Source organism: Oryzias latipes, chromosome 3 (assembly GCF_053564925.1).
Source record: "Oryzias latipes strain Hd-rR chromosome 3, Olatipes_Hd-rR_3.1".
NCBI lineage: Eukaryota > Metazoa > Chordata > Actinopteri > Beloniformes > Adrianichthyidae > Oryzias > Oryzias latipes.
The window spans coordinates 23,497,316-23,510,334 of record NC_136239.1 but is presented as its reverse complement, the minus strand read 5'-3'; the positions used below and the strand labels follow the sequence as shown (position 1 = coordinate 23,510,334).

General features: G+C 38.6%; 1 protein-coding gene across 1 annotated transcript; it reads right to left on the bottom strand.

The window, feature by feature from the left end:
- Nucleotides 1-360: 360 nt before the first annotated feature.
- Nucleotides 361-12,805, bottom strand: swap70a (switching B cell complex subunit SWAP70a). Its single transcript, XM_004067001.5, has 12 exons — nt 12,619-12,805; nt 9,744-9,884; nt 8,605-8,778; nt 6,995-7,213; nt 6,498-6,644; nt 6,221-6,329; nt 5,962-6,143; nt 5,163-5,270; nt 4,445-4,611; nt 3,469-3,667; nt 2,801-2,897; nt 361-2,612 (listed from the first exon to the last, which is right to left on the bottom strand). Exons 1-12 carry the CDS (start codon nt 12,715-12,717, stop codon nt 2,494-2,496), a joined length of 1,761 nt encoding a protein of 586 aa, XP_004067049.1. The 5' UTR covers nt 12,718-12,805; the 3' UTR covers nt 361-2,493.
- Nucleotides 12,806-13,019: the final 214 nt, after the last annotated feature.

Sequence of the window (13,019 nt, the reverse complement as noted above, 5' to 3'; positions counted from 1 at the left end):
GCTATTATTTTTGGTTTGGGACAGTCCTGTTCCCATGGTGACACCTGGTGGATAAATGAGGATGATCTGAAGGTCCTCCTCAAACTGAGGATGTAGAGGATATCGATGTGTAACAAAAAATCGATTGAGCACTGGGAGTGACAGCCGTATCGGTTGAAAATTACAGATACAAACAAGAATATGCAGGTTAAAAGTATAAAACATTGTTAGTTTCTCTTCCTGTTGTGTTCTCAACTGTTTTTGTCTTTTTTCTGTACATGTGAATCAAAAACAAGAAGACTTCCAATCACAAGCTTGCTTCTACTAAATTGGGTCATTTACAATTGGAAGAAGGTGAGCCACAGCGAGGGAGGTGTGGTGTGCGTACTGAACCAATAACCCTTTATTTCACAGCACTTTGGCCAATGCCTGGAGTAATTAATATGACACACTTTTATTGAATCACAAAGAACAAAATGACATTTGACTTTTGTTGCTTAAAATGAAAAGTAAAAAAAAAAGAGTTTCTCTGTCAGAAGGTATTTTCTTTTAGCTTCAAATTTCCTCAAAATAAATTACTAAATTGTATCCATTTAGGTCATTTCGGTCGTATTGCTTTACATTTAGTTGAATTTGGTAAATTGATCCATGGATCATTTCAAATCGAGCTAGAGGGAAAGACACACAGCCCTACCACAAACCAATGAATGATAACTGAAAGCGGACACTTTTAAAGACAAGTAAACATCAAGGAGAAAGTCCCTGAGGTTTAAATCGCCCTCAGTGTGTTTGATGTATAGACATTTCATTTAATTCTAACAATCATATGAGGATTCATAGTTTGTGTTGTTGATGCATGCAGGTATTCGAGTGTCACAAAGACGCTTTTAAACAACCATTTGAGGCACGCACTATAATACACATTTATTGATTTTATTTTTTTGGGGGGGGGGTTGCTGTCACAAAAAGAAAAAAGAGGAAAGGCCATATTTGTTAGATCTGAGAGCAATGCCCAACAGGTAACCAGTTATTAAACATTGTTCACAAGTCCCAAAGTTTGAGTCTGAGGTCCAAATCCCTGTAAGTCTATAACAGAGTAGAAGAAACGTGTTTTTACTTACATCAGGTTTTTTTGAGCATAACTACAAATATTCAGAAAAGAGTGAGATACTGCAGCCTGAAAGGAAAATAAATCATTAAAAAAGTGATGGAATAAAGTATTATAGAGACAAAATCAGGATCTGTGTCACAATTATGTAAAAAACTGAGTTGTGAAAGACTCCATTATTGTAATAATTGGGAATTGAAGATGTAAATAACTGTTAGGGTAAAAACCCTACAATTTATTGTGTTAAAAAGAGAGCAGAGGTTATGAAATACACTCTTATTTCTGCTCCTTTTTATTCATGTTTTTATTATGATGCTTTTTGGGGGATTTTTTTTTAAAAGTGCATAAAATTAAGCAATTTAAAGTAATCTAAATGAGGGATTTCCGCTGTTCGTGCCATTGTAAGTTAATATCAAACCCAACTTTTATACAAAACAATATTTAAAAACAAACGTTTTAACTGTATGTAGGAGATTAGAATCATAAAAAACAGAAACAAATCAGCTAATTTCTTTTAGAATATTTTTTTCTTTCTACATAGACAATAATTGTTGCTTCTGTATAATAAGAGATGCTGTTGAAAGTATCTTATGAAGCCATAAAACTTTGTCAATCAGTCATTTATACCAAAGGTGGACGGTTATTGTATAACTTTTGAAGCAAAAAAACATGAAGCATTTGTCCTATCTGAGTTATAGCAGCTCAAGTAAAGTAAAACGTAAAAAGGTAAACCATTACGGTTCATCAACATGCTTGGCACGGTGGTAGTGTAAAAAAATGGAATTCTGATTTAATGCATCATCCTTTAACAAATGCATCTTTGTAAAACAGCAACACTGCGGATGAAGAACTGCGGGTTCAATGCTTCACAGCATTTCTGTGCCCGTCTTTGACTCAGATGCAGAGAAGGAGAGGTCTGACTCGACAAGCTAGATCAAAGTTTGAACTGTTTTTTTCTTTTTTTCAAAAAGCTAAAAGTGTAGCAGAAAGACAGAAGAGTCGTCATGTACAGGTGACAACAGCATGTGCAACTGCTGTCAAATGAAAGCACTCGTTTTTAAGCAAAGGAAAAACAATCTACTGAAAATAAACATTTTTAAGCACCAAAAGTAGGACGTAACTTCAAATCAGTCATTTCCTTGAGATGATCAACCCGAGTCTGAAATCAATATTTTTCTTCCACACGTATATTACAACCCCTTTGTGCTTTACTTTATTTCCAATTATGTAAAAAATATATTTTTCAATGTATTTTGAACTTTCAAGGTGATGCCAAATTAAGTAGAGTCCTGCATGTTATAGTACATACAGGGTGAAGGGGTTAATAATAGTATCCCAAACTGCCAACTTTGTGTCTCCTCGTCTACTGTATGTAGTGATTTCAGAGGAATCCTCCATCCTTTTGGTCACTGAGTCTGAGCTCCCTGTGCCTTGCTCTGCTGCCAGAACTTCTTCCTCATCTCCAACTCGGTGTCAGTGAACGAGGCTGGACCCCAGTTAGTCATCCGCTGCGGTTCTTTCTGGCCTGCAGGAACACATGTCAGGTAGTTGAAAGAAAGTTAGAGGATGTTTTCTGTACTTCTCTGACCTACACAGGAGCTGCTGAGAAAAACAGAAATAGATTTTTCCTAAATCGTCTGAAAGGGTGGTTTCACATCTTCATAAATTTCAAAGAATTCTGTCCCCAAACATTTCAATTGTTGTTCCTTTTACCTGGTTGGATGAGTCGCACCAGACCTTCATGCTTTGCCACCTTGTCTTTCCACGTCTTTGTCTTGTTAGCTGCTCGTTCGAGCTTCTTTGACATCTCCTGTACACCAGGAAACAAAAAAAGAGATGTAAGTTGACATCCTTCATCTGATTGACTGGACATTTTATCCTACTTGTTAAATTCTGACAATGACAGATACAGTAAAGTTTATTTTTAGAGATTAAACTTTGATTAGTGTCTAATGGATTTTTTTTAACACTGAATGCATCATAAAAGAGATGATAGCTTGAATTTGTGGTCCCAAGTTTATCAAAGTTTATCAATCAAAAAAATTAAAAACTAATCATCTACACTAACATAAAGATGCTAAAAATGAATAATAAACAAGTAGTTTTATGTTAAACTTTTTTGCAAGTTCCAGTTTATAACTTTTTCACTCAGTATCAGCTGCTAATTCAATCTCATGGAGAAATCAAAATGTAGCTTGGCACATGTTTAGGAAATAGGTGCCTTCAAGACTTCAGCATCTTTATATTCAAATGAGTGCTCACATTTTTTCCTTAAGTTTGAAAATCAGAAATGTGCTTTATTTCATACAGGAACTGTAAACCTGGATTGTGCCAGCAAACTCTCTTCACCCACATGTGAAGCTCCTCGTGGATGCTCTGACCTCATACTGCTCCAGCGCATCCTGTCGCTCCTTCTCCAGCCTCTGCAGCTGCAGCGCTGCCGCCTGCAGGTCTCTATCCTTAGCTTGCTGCTCAGCAATCAGCTCCTTCTTCTCCACTTCAGTCTGGACCAGCTCCCTCTGCTGCTGCAGGTGGAGCTGCTCCAGCTCGACCCTTTTCGCAGCCTCCTCCTGCAGCAGCCTGTCAGTGACCGCACAAGAATGTTTGAGTAAAAATGCAGAGCAGACTAGTAAGTAGATCTACACTCCTCTGATTTCCTACAATTCCATTTGTAGTGAGCTAACAATGTTGTAGAACAGCCAGACACGTTCTCACAAAAAAATCATAAACTTTCTCATTTCTAGTATAATAGTTTTTGAACATTAAGTTTGGTGTTTTTAATGCCATGCTTAAGTTAACTATTGAAATACACTTCTTAGACTCCACCTAAATGTTTTGAACTGCCCCTTTAATGCCCCTTTCAGCCCTACGTTTCCACAAATCTTTAAAAATCCTAAGGTAGTAGTAATAGTAGAAGTAAATTTGAGGAATATCCTTTGTTTATAGCATTTTTTCATGTGTAAATAATACTTTTTTTTCTAAATACAGAAACGATGAAACTGGGTTGGAGCTGAAATATATGCAAACAACCAGCAGGGGGCAGCAGAACGCATTTACTGCATCTTACTCAGCAGGACCACAGTCACATATTTCCTGAGACAGAAAGAAGAGACAACACTTTGCAGATTTATGGTGATTTGGAGATACACAAAATTATACCAACAGTTATTCTTTTAAATCTTACACCCCATTTGCAGACTTGATTTCCTTTTTCCTCATCAATATGAAAAAATTCTGATTTCAAAGTTAGTCAACAGTATAAAAGAAAAAGAGCAGGTCTTGCTGGTTTATAATATTTCAAACCATGGCCTATAATGATCCATACTCTGAGTGGGTTTATTTGTGTGTTTATGAGACCTGGACTGCAGCTTTCTCATGGCCTCTTCATCGTGCTTGGCCTGCCTCTCATCCTCTAAGGCCTCCTCCAGCAGGTGGTACATGTCCTCCAGCTCTCGGACGCGTTGCAGATACTGCTCCAGCTCGCTGGACTTCTGAGCCATCTGCTCCTCCATCTGCAGGCGCACCTGAAACAGTCACCGCACGCCAGTCACAAAAGCAGAACATCAGAGTTCACTGAAACATCATGACCATTGTTCTCTCTCAGTGTCACCTGTTAAAGTGCCGCTAAAACTGTCTCTTCCGATAAAGTCATAAATTAGTGTTGCCGCATGTAAAGCAGCTTGTCTCCCATTTGGACAAAAGGCTTGAATTTCATGTTGTTTATCTATTTGAAGGCCTTGTTCTCAGAATGAAGAGAACCGGAGATGGGTAACTGTGACTTAACCCTTGTGCTATCCTAGGCACTTTAACGTTGGGAGTTGGGTCATCTAGACCCACTAGACAGTGCTCTGAACTTTTTTTCTGCAATGATTTGTGATCTTCACTGGTGTCCATGGATTACATGAAATCTTTCCACCTTTATCCACCTTTGTCATGGTAGGGAGAACACGTCAATGCAAGGGTGGGGTCATCTAAGATATCACAAGGGTTACTCAAAAACTAAAATTAGATTTTTTTTTCTGTCTTTAAGCCAAAACTGTGAGGCAGGTGGAGACTGGCTGAGGACCGATGTTACCAGTTTCTCTCTTTCCAGGTCCAGCCTGTATCGGTCCTGCATGTCCAACTCAGTCTTCTTTCTCTGGAGCTCTTCTCGTGTTGCTTTGGCTGCAGCCTCCTCCATTTTCTATAAAAGAGGCAAATATTTGTCGCTAATCTGCATGAATTCCAAAAGACTGTGAAAAGAAAAAAAAAACTTTAAGAGAGTACTGTTAGACTTAAAAGGCTTTCAATGACATTTTAGGAACTGTGTGTTTGCAGAGTAAAAGGCAGCTGTCAGAGTAAAAGGAGAAGCGAAAGAGGCGGATAGATCTTGAAAATCAAGTTCGTGCAGCTTGAATTTGTACTAGAAACAGGTGTCATTGGCTGATGTGAACCGTTGTTAGCGTGGAGTTTTACTTCCTGTTTTACTTCATAAACTGTGCACAGAATTCTTAATCTTTAAAAACAGGCAGACACGAATGTCCTGTGAATCACACAGTAACTGAGTTTTTAAAAAAACACACATACTTCTCTTTGCATGATTTGTACAAACAAGGGTGTGAAAATGGATACCAAGTCTTGTGATCTTTATTGGCTTTTTTTAAGCTAATGGGATTGTTGTTTTTCTAGTTTTGTTACCCCATTTGTGTAGGGAAAAAACTTCCAGAGAGGTAGAACTACATTGGTTCCTTGTTTCAACATCATTGTTGATGACAGTTTGACTTTTTTTTGTCATAAACAAAAATAGTTGCTTTTCTTTTGCTTTCTCTGAGGAGCCAGAATTCTCTCTTTTATTTTTTTATTTTTTTTAAGTTTTAGTGAATCTTAGTACAGACCATCCTCATGTCCTCCAGTTCTCTCTGTTTGCGTTCATTGGCTGCCTGAAGTTCCTTCATCCTCTCCGCCAGCTCCTCCTCTTCAGCCTGCTGCCTCTGCCGCACCTCCCTGCGCCTCCGCCGGGCCTCGTGGTGAGGAGACGTCAGCCCCAGCCTGCGCAGCTGGATGCACGAGTGCACAGCTGATGTGGAATTAGGCGAGAAGACACTGACTTTTAGCAAACATCCAGACATTCCAGAGCTAAAAGAAATGAAGCACCTTGAATCCACTCCTGCCTCTTCTTTTTGTCCGGCGCACGGATCTCAAAGCTTTTGTCAGAGCACTTGATGATAAAAAGGCATTTCTTCCCATCTTTGTCATTCAGAGCCTGGAGGGAGGAAAAAATCTTCATGTAGAATGTTCAGAAAACATCCATTAAAGGGGAAGTTCATATCCAAAATATGTTGCTATATGTTTATGTCTTTTTAAATATAGAAAGTGTCAAACAATTTAGCTGACTTTAAACAGTTAGGATACACTCGGCAAACATGTTTACTTCCACACAGCAGCTCTGGTCCAGAACGATCTCTCCCTTCAGATCCAGCACATCCTCAGACTCGTAATAAGACAGCGCAGTGGGTCGGAGCACAAACCAACGCTCCGTCCAGTTCTTCCTTTTGTGGCCTTTCTTCACCATGTAACCCTTAAAAAAAGACAGTCATGATCATTCAGGTCATAAATCTACCAAAACAAGTTCTTGATTCAACATTAGACATTAGTGAATTAGAAGAAAAAGTTATCCAACTGTGAACTGCTGTGAGTAATACTCTGAAATGTTACAAAGCATCACAACAAGGTATTCTGACAAGGTTTTACGTGAGTAATAAATACTTTATTGTTTTCTCATACATTTGTTAGCATCACAGAATGTATTGACTGAAAACAAATGCTTTACATGCATGCAGTGTAAAAGATGTATATATTTGAATATAGTCTGTATGCACACATGTATATGGAGAACATGAGTAAGCTAATGTCAACTTCCTGCCTGACCTGCTTGAGCACGTCCATTATGAGTTCAGTGAAGACATGGTTGATGCCCATGGACAGCGTCTGCGGCTCCACCTCCCTGCAGAAGTAGGTCATCCCCACCAGGTTGATGGTCTCCCAGGCGCTCAGGCAACTCTTTGAATTTGCTTTGTACTCAGCAAACTTCTCCTCATCCAACCCAATCCCCATAGCCTCAGTGAGCTTTCGCAGAAAATACTCGATCTGATGGGATGATAATGATTTATTGATCAGAATTAATCTGTAGTTAAAAAACAACATAAATGGCGTACACTTGTATAGCGCTCTCTACCTTCCTTGAAGGCCCAAAGCGCCTTACAGTCACAGTCCCATTCACACATTCACACACTGGTGGCGGCTCCGCTGCCGAACACTGGCGCCAACCTTCCACCGGAGGCAAGGTGGGGTTAAGTGTCTTGCCCAAGGACACTTTGGCACATGGGAGGGCAAGGTGGGAATCAAACCTGCACTCTTCCGATCATAGGTCGACTGCCCTTCCACTGCACCACGGTCGCCCCGTAGTTAAAAATAACCCAAGTTGGGGTGTTTTTAACCCAACTCTGAGGTTTTAATAGATTGTTCTGGGTTATTTTAACTCAAACATTATATAACATAACCCCCAAAAATTAGTTTTGTTCCAAACACATATCCCAACATGAGTAACCCAAGAATTGGGTTGGAGAAATATCCCAAGTGTTTTAAAAGTAAAGTCAAAGAGAGGACCTTTGAAATCTAAAAATGATGACCCGTTTGATAAAGTATTGAACTGTTGACACCAAGGTTAACAAGGTTTCCTATTAGTCTGAAAAACCCAAATGAACTTTATTGGGAATGAATACATTTGATCTAAACTGAAGATTGCGACAGTTTCTCCTACGTACAAACTGTAGCTACAAACAAACTAGTTAGCTGGAAAGTCTCTGGAGTTAAGCTTTAAATAAACACATATACAGTCAAATGGATGATGAACTTCTGTGTACCTGTGCAGTTAATAATAAATACAGAAACAAACTATCAGGATGTGGGAAAAAAACTTTGAGATACAATCCCTAGAAGAATGATTACCACAAATCCAATGTCTAAAAAAAAAGCTCCAATAGTAGAACAACAGTGTCTGTTTTGAGCACATCAAATGAGACTACGGTAATGTCAATTGATAGATAAGAAAAAAAACATTAAAAGCAGAAACACTTCAAACGTTTTAGAGCAGATCACCACTGCATTCCCACTCTGAGGCAGGAAGGAGGGAGCATCATGAACAATTCCTGGCATTGAAATTGAAAGATTTTTAGAAATCTTTCTTTTTTTTATTGGAGGTGTGTTACAGCCACTGAATGAAAAATGTGTGCTGTGGTATATTATTCTCACATGATCGTGTGAGTTTACTACTTTGGTGCACGTGTCAAAAACTGCAAAAGAAACTTTTTGTCGCCAAACAAAATGTTAGCAGAAAGCTGCCAAATCAAAGAACTAAGCCCAATTTTCCTTCTGTGTTATAATGAAAAGAAACCCCTTTTTTAAATTCCATCTTATATAGATTTTATGCACTGATGAGTATAAAAAAAGGACAAATGCAGCATTTGAAACAGCCTCACCTCGTCAATGATGATGACTAGCGGGTATTTGTCTTCTGACAGAAAATTGAAAATGCACCAGACTTTGAAAGCATCGTTTATGGAGATGGAGAGATGTGGAGAGTGCATTTTTTTCTTGTAACACAACGTCCAGCACATCCTGTGGAACTCGGTTACATCAAAATCCTCCTGCACCTGCAAGAAAAAATAATAATAAAGCCCCTACTGAACGTCAAAGCTTCCTAGTTCAGCAGCACCACAGCTGCGTGTTTACAAATGCTTAATGCTTAATGCGTGTTGGTCTCCTTTGATAAAAGTCTGCAAACCCGATGTGATTAACAGGCCTGATTTTCATTCAAGTCAGAGCCCACAGGAGGAAAACAGCAACACAAACTCAAGTGCATGAAGTGAAGCTGAGGCAGCTGACTTACCAATGGAAGTTATTGTCTGTAAAAATGTAAAATTCAAACATGTGTTTGTATGAATGCTGCAAAAAAATTATGATGAGACAAACCTTGCATAAATACTAGATAAAAAAAAGACAATTTTTCCTCTGAATGTAGTCAGTGTGCTTGTTAATGATTAGTCATCTTAATCTGTGCCAGAGCTCTGCATACAACGGAAGAAGAGGGTGATCGCTGCTTTGGATTGGTATTTGTGACACACTTCCAATTTACTTCAGGTTTTTTTTTTGTCTTAAATCAGGTGTTTCCAAATCCGGCCTCCTGCTGGTTTTCCAGAATCCCTGCCTTATCTGCTGTTGATTTCCTGGATCAGGTGTATTTAGCCAATAAGGAGCTTCAATGGCAGGTTGGTTGGAAAACATACATGACACCGGCCCTCCAGGCCTGGATTTGAGCACCCCTGTCTTAAATGGACTACAGAGTTTCTGATCAGAAGATATTTCTCCAGGTAATTTTATGATCAATATTTGATGTTTAGAAAAACAGTCCCCAGCTAGTTAGTCTGAATTTTTATCATGACTTGATTTTAACTAATGTTAAACCTAGTATGCAGTTTTTAAACCAAAAAGGGTCAAACTAATTGTGAGAAGCTTTTCTTTCTGGGCTTCAATCCTGAGTATGAACACAATATAAGTTCAGGAAAAAAGGCTTATGAAAAGTAATTTTGTCACCAGAATTAACACTCCTTGCCCTCACCTTGTCTAGAATGAACCAGTTGAGGTAAGGCATATAGCCGTCACTGGACAGAGGCCCTTTGGAATCATCTTTGAAATGCTCCTCAAAGGCCACGGGGTCATGGGGGATCTTCATCACTGTGCAGAGGTTGTAGGACAACACCTAATCACCATGACACGGGAATTAGATTACAAATTATGAATGATGTACTAACTCAAACCACACTACAAGGTACACACATAACATATCTCAGAATAGGTGCAAGGACAGCTTTATTTTTAGCCTTGGGTGAGATCCATGCTTGACAAATCATATTTCAGACTCCCTGGAGAGACTAAAAGTTTCTTAGGTCTTTTGTGATAATAATCTTTAGCAGTTGCATTTACATTTAAGTACTGAAAGGTCAAAGGCTATGCTCTGTTAACTTCAGCTATAACACATTTGCATGGCAGGTTATCACAATAAAGCATCCTTTCAGCCTCGTTTGAGTTTTCATAGGTTATCTAATGACAATCTTTACAGACATTCAAACAGCCCTCAACTCCTTTTCTGAAATGATACAAACAAGTTTGATACACCTTTCTTTTAAGGAGTTTATAACATTTTTCAAACTCTTGCATGGTGTGCTTCAGGTTACAGTGTTTTTTGAAAAGTCATCACTCCACCCTGTCTCACATTCTCAGCACTATAATTGTACTGCCTTTGAAACAGCTAAATATTGGACTTCAACAGTATTACAACATTAGAACGTGAGCGAGGGGGTCACTGGTGTCAAATGTAGCATTTCCTCACTTAATATCACGCCAGATTTCTATTTCTATTTCTATTTCACATCTCATCTGTCCCATTTTATGCTTTGTTATGTTATGTGTGACTGTGTGTGGGTGGGGGCATTGTATGTCCATCCAGTGTGGCTCCACTGGTGTGTGAATGTGTATGAATGTCCCGTTGATGGTCAGGGGGGTCGTAGGCGCAAACTGGCAGCCACGCCTCTGTCAGTCTGCCCCAGGGCAGCTGAGGCCACATTAGTAGTTACCATCACCAAGTTTGAATGAGGAGAGACTGAATAATGGACACATTGTAAGCGCTTTGAGCACCAAGAAAAAGCGCAGATAAATCAAATCTATTATAATTATTGTTATTATTATAATTTTATTATTATGTGTTTTAGAATTTTTTTCTTTCTTTTTTTTGTCTTGCTGTTTGGTTTTCAAATTTGGAAAATGTTTTTTAATGTGAAGCACTTTGACCTACATTTGTTAGAAAAGTGTTCTATAAATAAAATGTGGATTTGATTTTGATTTGTGACTGCTCCAAGTGATGAATAGTTGCCCAATCCATTTGTCTCATGGAGGCCCTTTGACCTCCAGATGTTACCAGGGTGTGCTGAGAGATTTTCACCTGCTCAGCTCCTGGTGTCTAGCTCCGTCCAAACTTTTCTCTTAACAGAAAACAGCGTTATCCATTTTGTGGACCTCAAGGATTTTTCCTTTTTAACAGTCACATAAATCATCAAGTCTGAGATTTTGGGTCTAATAATGGTTTTCTTTACTGTAAGTTTCCTACAACACTGATGATTAGTCACAAGTTAGGGTTGTTGGTCTTTGGTAAATCTTTTTGGGACAATAGACTGCCTAGACCAGGGGTGTCAAACTAATTTTCACTAAGGGTCACATCAGTATAGTGGTTGTCCTCAAAGGGCCAGATATAAGTTATACATGTAACTAAATGTAATGAAAAATAAATGTAACTACTCCTTAATGTTAAATAACTCATTTATTTATTTATTTTAACTTTCAAAGTGACAATTACAGTTGCATAGTAAACATATGTTTGTTACTCTAGCATAAATCTTTTTACATTTGATTCTGTCAGGTTGGGTTATATGGACAGTGTTTAAGTCCTAATGTATAGTTGCCCAACATGATATTTCAAGTCTGATTCCCCCTAGATATGAATAAATACACACCAATTTTTATTTTTTATTTTATGAAATTAAAAAATTTTATGCTCTCGCGGGCCACATAAAATGACATGGAGGGCCACATTTGGCCCGCGGGCCTTGAGTTTGACACATGTGGCCTAGACTGTGTCATACTTTCAACATAACACCCAGGATTTTCAGAAACTTCCTGCAAGCTTTCACACAGATGAACCTGGTGGAGATTAGTCACATTCCAGCCTAAACAATAAAGAAATAACCACACTGGTGATAGACTGAGGAGACAAAACTCCTTTTTAATTGTATTCTTTTCAAGTGTGTGTCCTTTATTTTAAAAATCACACGCTTAAACACCCTATAAATTAAATTTAAACACTTGTACATCCATCTGATCACTGCGGAGAATTGCTAAAGTATTTCATGCTTATTTTACAAGAAAGCCCTGACCAAAAACAAAAGGACAAAGACTAAAATCACAATCAAAACATAGGTAACAATCCAGAAATTACCCTTTCATTGTTTTTCTAGCCATATCAGAGTTGATGAGGAACTGATGGGGGGGATCCAAACCCTTGTAGGGCTCTTGGAGCCTGTCTTTGTCAGTCTGCACTTTAGCCAAACCAGCAAGCTTTTATTTGGAAAGCATGCGAGTTCTTTAAAAACAACCTTTAACTTGTTAATAAACTGTTAATAAACCTAACATTCAACTAGAAACAAATATTACTACTTCTATAATATTATTATAGTCGTGCAACTATTTGTGTAACTGGACTGAAAATGATTAACTGTCAGCAAAGCTGTAAAAAATAAAACTTGATTTGCCACCAACAAGAAGTGTCAAAACTAAATCCTCACGAACTCCAAATAAATGTTTTTGGGAACTAAACATGACCATGAATAGCCTACAGCTAGAAGCTTAAAAGGTGAAGTAAACACAGCTGAAGCCAAACTCGCCTTTAACTGAGATTTGGACACTTTCCCTCGATGATCCACGTCCAGGGCCGTAAAGGCGTGCCATATGGACTTCAGGAGATCCTCTCGGAGCCACATCATGTCCCCCAGCAGCTCCAGATTTTAGCTGAGCGCCCCTCAGACCAGCGCAGACTGCTGCGACTCACACCCAGAAGAGGGAAATGATCCACCACCTTCCTCTTTTGACATCAACCACATTCACAGTTGATTTTACAGAAGGTAGGTGACATTAACTAAATCTCTACTAACTGTGGTGAGTTGTGAGTTTCCGTTTCAAAGTGTAGATTTGAGTTTGTTTCATTGAGGTGACTTAAAAATAATAATAAACGTGAATTTAGTTGCGTGCAGATCCATCTGTTTCTCCACCGACAAATATTACAAGC